Below are 6,000 nucleotides of genomic sequence, written 5' to 3' on the forward strand. Positions count from 1 at the left end.
GCCGGGGGTTGCTGGGGGCGGGGGCGCGGCCCCAGGGCAGGCGGGACGTCCCCCTCCCCACTCGGGAGGGTGGAGCGCGTGACCGCACCCAGCTGCGTCCCTGAGGTCTGTGCGCTTTCCAGTCTGGATACTATAGTCCCATGGTTTTTAAAGTCGACAGAGAGAGAGAGCGGGCTCCTCGACCCACACAACCCGCTTCCAGAGGCCACAAGTGTCCCGGCCAACAGGCCACAGGACACCGAGGCCTGGAGGCGCCACACGCAGCCAAGAGACCGGCTGAGGGCCCCCGAGCCAGCGCAGGGCTCGCAGGGGTCTGACCAGGCCGGGCGGAGCCGCAGGGGAGCTGGCAGCCCCCAAGCTGCCTTCCCAGTAAGTCTGCTTGTGCCTCTCCCCGTGCGCCAGGAGACGTCCCACCCCTGGCAGGCCGCGGCAGCCCCCCATCCTGGAGGAGCAGGCGGGGCCCCTGTACCCTGGGTGGGACCAGGACGTCACGCCTGCTGGGGAACTGAGCCCAGACGGCATCGCCGTCTACCCGGCGGCCTCACTCACCCACAGGCAGAACGTTCGTGCTCAGGAAAGGCCGTCTGCACTCCAGATCGGGGCCTGGGTCCTCGGGTGAGGGCACCATCGTGGAGGGGCCGAAGGCTCTCGGCAGCGGGGTGGCAGCTGAGCCGTGGGACTGGCCTGGATCACCAGCTGGGGCCGGCCATCTGAGGGAGGCAGGGAGAGGCCGCTCTGAGGTCCCCCTCTGCCCCAGGGCCCCAGCGTCCTCTGCCGGGATGGAGGCTGGGCCTGCCGCTCATCACTCCCAGAGAGGCAGGGGCAGCGGGGCTGGCGAGTGAGGCCTGTCCAGCGTCCGGGTTAGTGCTGGGCCGGAGTGCAGGAGGAGGCTGTATTGCAGCCCAGCTCCACTGCCCCCCCGCCATCCCCCGACAAGCAGCCCTCCAAGGGGGGGTGCAGGGCAGCCTGGCAGGGAGTCTGGCAGGAGGGCGACCCCACCCGGGACACTGAGGCCTTGCGGGAGGAGGGGGTGCAGCCAGAGGGCAGGGGATCTTATCAATGGCTGCATCACCAAAGTGTTGATTCTCTGTGCTGGGACTTGTTCCACAGCTTGATAAATTTCAAAGGCAACACAGGAGTCATTTTACAGAGAGCGGCCAGCCCCCTCTGTTGTGACGGTGCTGGATGCACTGCCCAGCCCTGGGCCACGCTGGGGCCCCACCGACCACCGGAGGAGCCCAAGGCTCAGGTGGGCCCCTCAGCCCTTTCTCCAGCCCTCAGGTCCCACTGCACTGTCACCCCCAGGTCTGCAGTCTCAGGCCCTTCCAGCCACCACTCGGCCTGGGCAGTGGGTGGAGGCCACGCTGGCCTCCCAGGCAGCCGTCGGCCCCGGGGCTGTCTGGCTGGGCTCCCACCGCCCCCCCCTCCACGTGGGCACAGGCCCCGCCCAGCCTCCGCGTGGCCTGCACAGAGGCGCAGTCCCACCCTGGCCTCTGCTCAGGACCCCCGGCTGCACCTTTCCAGCTCCTCCCCAACCAACCCCCTCCTCGCTCCCCCAGGCCAGCTCCTTCCAGAGACTTCCTCTGTGCCCACTCCCTCCTCGGAGCCTCCTCCCTGGGGGCCACAGAGAGACCACAGAGGCCAGCATGGGAGGCCCTGGCCGCTGGGCTCTGGAGCACTTCTGACGTGCCCGGGACGGAGCTTCGGAGGCCTGTGGCCCTCGGATGGGCATCGGGACACCCGGGCCCCCAGACACCCGGAGCCACACTCTGCCCGGGTGGGAAAAACAGCGGGGGTGGGGGGCAGCACCCCCTCCCAAGGGCCTCTCAGAGCTGCCCTACCTCGTGGCCCTTCTCCAGCCACCCGGAAAGGAGGGCCCCGTGGCGGTCCGCCCTTCCTTCACCCTGGCACGCTTCAGCCCCCAAGCCCTCCACCTGGCCCGGCTCCCCAAGATCAGCAGCAGACCCGGAACCGGCTACCCCCCAGGGCCCGACAGCCAGGGCCCCCGTCCCAGGCTTGCCCATCCCCCTCCCTGCTCCCCCAGGAGTCCCCTGGGGTCCTGCACGTCCCACGAGCGCAGAGGGGATGCCACGCACCCCCCACTTGCCCCCCAAGCCCGGCTGGGCCCGCACAGCCCTCCACAGGCCCACTCCCCTCCTGGGCGCCCCCGCGCCGCCGCCCGGGCCCCGGGCTCACCTGCGGTGGCTCCCCCGAGGTGGCTGGACCACCACGGCCCCTTGGCCACACAGCCCAAGAGGCCGGCGCCAGCTCCGGCCGCTGAGCCGGCTACTGCCGGGGCTCCGAGCAGGCCCCGCGCTTCCTGCCGCGGCGGGAGCCCAGGAGCTGTGCCCGGACATGTCTGCCAGAGCGGGGCCGGGCGTGGGGCTTGGGCTGGGCTGGCACAGTCGAGCCTAAGTAGGCCACAGCACCCACCAGGAGCTGAGGCGAGGCCACGGAGGGCCGTGGGGTCAGCGGTGGGCGAGCTGAGGCCCCGGCGGCACCGGCGCCCGCGAGCCCCGCGCCGCCCGCGAGCCCCGCGCCGCCCGGCCCCGCCCCGCCCCCCGAGCCCCGCCGGGCCCCTGACGGCGTTCCTCACTTCCGGCCACACTGGCCCCCGTGCGGAGGGGCTGAGGGTCAGAGGCGCTGCCCGGCCCTCCCAGCTCGGCCCCTCCTCCTCTCGCAGCTGACCCCCGGGCTAAGGAGGGGCACCGCCCCTCTCAGGCCTCCAGCCTCTGCTCAGACCCTGGCCCAGATGCCAGCCTCAGGCCTGGGAACTGGCTACTGCCCACGGGTGAGCGGTCACGGTGACATCATTCAGAGCCAGGCCGGCTCGGGGGGCACAGGGCCGAAAGGTTTACCGGACTCCTGCCCCTCAGAAGCCGGCCGTGTAATCAGGACCCTCGGCACAGGCCCGGATAGGCCGGAGGGTGGCCCGGCCGAGCCCAAGCGCCCAGGGGGCGACGCCCACACCCAGACGGGCAGCTCCGCCTCCATACGATGGCCAGTGCCCAGCCTCGAGGCCCCGGGATGGAGTGGCTGCCATCTAGCAGTTCCTGGTGAGTCCACAGCGCCCACCCGCCCTGCCGTCGCCCGCTGCGGGGGCCTAGGTGTCCCTCAGGCCTGGCCTCCCGGCCTGGACACTGGCTACAGCTTCCATCCCAACCCCGCGGTGCCCCCTCACCATGTTCCACAGGGCAGCGGCCTTGCAGTGAGGGTGCCCCAGGGGCCACCACGAGCCCCCCTCCGGCCACCCTCTCCCTCTTGCCTCCCGCCTTCTGTGTCAGCGTCCTGGAAGTGGAGCCGCCACATCCTCCCCTGGCGGCGCTGGCACGAGAAGAATTCCAACCCACCAACCCCAGCCCAGCTGGTGTGGCTGCACTGGGCCTGGCCCCTAACATCCAGCCTTTCTAGACCCTCTGTCCAGGTCCCGCCTGGTGTCCACCCCGGGCTGGACACCTGGCCCGAGGCCCCCAAGGGCTGACACGGCACGGTATCTGGGAATCAAAAGGGCGGCCCGTCTGCTGCCCAGGGCCCCCACCCCAGCCGTGCCCATCCCCCTCCCCACTCCCCCAAAGCTGCCTGCAGAGTCTCCTCCCCAGGTGGGACCCTCACTGCCCAAAGCCTCCCCCGAAGCCCCCTCCCACACAGAGCCTGCTTATTTCCGCATCCCTGCCACCCCAGCACAGCCTCCAGGCTGGGAGTGGGGTCCAAGGTGGAGGAGCCCTGATGACGGGGCGACAGGTCAGGGCTCCCCTGTGGCCTGCGAGTCTGGAACTGGACCCTCTACCAGGAGCCACCTGCTGCCAGAGCCTCCCCTGTGCCTCACCCTGGACCTAGCGGATGAGGACGCAGAGAATGGAGGCTGGACCCCGACAAGCCTGGCCTCCCCCCTCCAGTGGGTCAAGCCAGCCAGAGCCCAGCGCAGAGGCTGTCACCCAGGGCCCGCCAGGCCGCACATGGCAGCAGCCCTGACCGCGAGGCCAGGCGGGAGTGACTGGGTGATGCAGCCACACGTCTGAGTCCGGGGGCTTCATGGAGCAGGACCCTTGCCCGGGGACAGGAGGGAAGGGCTTTAGTTGAGGGCAAGTCCTGGGTAAGAGCAGGGAGCACTCAGCCAGGGCACGTGTGTGCAGCCTGGGACCCAGCCGCTCTGCTCCAGAGAAAGAACCCCTCCAGTCCCCAAGGGATTGTGGGGGGGGTGGGCGGATATCCAGGGCAGCCCTGTCAGGTCGGGGAGCTGGACACACACTTGGAACAACACGGCATTAGAAGGAGGAAGAAAGAGTGTCTCGTGGGAGAGAGATGCGTCTTGAGAGCACAGTGCCGAGCAAAGAAAGCAGAGATCAGAAGGGGGCAGACGACCGAGACCACGCCACAGAGCACTGCTTCCCGAAGTGTGGCCCACGGAACCCCAGGGGTCCCCAAAAGCTTTGGGGGCCCACGAGTTCTGAACTATTTTCATGATTCCACTCTCCTTCCCCGTGCTGACGTTTGCACAACAGTGGGTAACACTCCGCACAGATCAAGGCTGCGGGACCACAGCCGCATCACCTCCTGCATCACTGCGCGCTCAGGATTAAACAAAGAAAACGCCGTATCCCTGAGCCCGTCCTCGGCAGAGCAGTAGGAATGACAAATTTGATTAAACCCCACCTCTGGTTTCGCATCTTTCTAGTATTCTGTTCGAGACCACGGGGAAGGGCTCCCGAGTACACACAAAGCTGCCGCCCCCGAACTGGTCACGGACACAGCCCACAGACACCATTTTTTACCTGAAAGAACAGCTGGCAAACTGGCTATGCCATAGGGGTGTGCAGACATCTGGCAGTTTTTAAGTGTCCTCAAAAACAAGTGAAGTGAGCACGCCACTTCAAAAGAAAATAAAGAAAATGACAGGATCTGTCGCCAACGATCAAAGCCGCAGCTTAAGTGATCAGCATTTGGAAGAACTTGAATCCACCACCGTGAGTTTGACAGCTTCCAAACAGCGAAGGCTTTTTCTCATGAGGGCGGTGGTGTTAATGTGCTCTAATGAAACGCGTCAACATTTGGAAAATCCACCCAACTCGGCAAACCAGTAGTTCCCAGATGACCAAGACTGGCTAATCCAAAATCACTCACAGGTGAAGATCCTTTCCAAGCAAAAACCAGACCAATGGGTGTTAGTGTAACAGGGCCCCTGACGGCCGTCGACGGGGATGCAACTTTCACATCTCAGCTCCCTTAAAGAAGCTCTCATAGGTTCAGTTTGGCGGAGCATCGAGAATATCCGCCGTTACCTGAGCCTGGCAGGTTTCCCCGCAGTCTTCAGCACAACCAACGCACTGGGACAGATGGAATGCTGTGTTCTCTACCCAAACACGACAGAGATCGGCAACGATGTAAAAAAATGTCCCTCTTCTCACTGAATGTTTTGTTTGGAAAAAACAGTTATTTTCATAAAATATTATTTATATTAACGTGTAATTAGTTGATTGTTATTTTTAGTAAGGCCTCATCCATAACTTTTTTTTTTTTTTTTTTTGTGGTACGCGGGCCTCTCACCGTTGCGGCCTCTCCCGTTGCGGAGCACAGGCTCCGGACGCGCAGGCTCAGCGGCCATGGCCCACGGGCCCAGCCGCTCCGCGGCACGTGGGATCTTCCCGGACCGGGGCACGAACCCACGTCCCGTGCATCAGCAGGCTGACTCTCAGCCGCTGCGCCACCAGGGAAGCCCCATAACTATTTTTTTTAATGATCACTTTTACGTTCTATTGTGGTAACTGTCAGGTGATCCTAACCAAGGGTGTGCTGGGCAAGACTGCCCAACCACCTCTTGGGGGAGGAAAGCCCTGAGGATGGTGTTTGCTGATGCCCATGGTGTCAGCACACCCACCGCAGCCAATTTCAAGCTATGACCGTGAGATTACTGAGCGCGGAGTCGGGAAGAAATGGGCGACATTCCATCCCCTGGGATTTCCAGTCTTCATATGGAACAGACACAAACCCTCTCTAGACAAG

General features: G+C 65.0%; 1 protein-coding gene across 1 annotated transcript in view; it reads right to left on the reverse strand.

Annotated features, from left to right (window-relative positions):
• The window catches only part of PLCH2 (phospholipase C eta 2), a 69,930-nt gene extending 67,621 nt beyond the window's left edge, over positions 1–2,309 (reverse strand). The window contains exons 1-2 of the mRNA XM_055083818.1: positions 2,197–2,309; positions 550–710 (exon numbers count right to left, since the gene is read on the reverse strand). Coding sequence (XP_054939793.1) covers positions 550–628 — 79 coding nt within the window. The 5' untranslated portion in view covers positions 629–710; positions 2,197–2,309. The remainder of the gene's footprint in view (positions 1–549; positions 711–2,196) is intronic.
• Positions 2,310–6,000: the final 3,691 nt, after the last annotated feature.

This window comes from Physeter macrocephalus, chromosome 3 (assembly GCF_002837175.3).
Source record: "Physeter macrocephalus isolate SW-GA chromosome 3, ASM283717v5, whole genome shotgun sequence".
NCBI classification, from domain to species: domain Eukaryota; kingdom Metazoa; phylum Chordata; class Mammalia; order Artiodactyla; family Physeteridae; genus Physeter; species Physeter macrocephalus.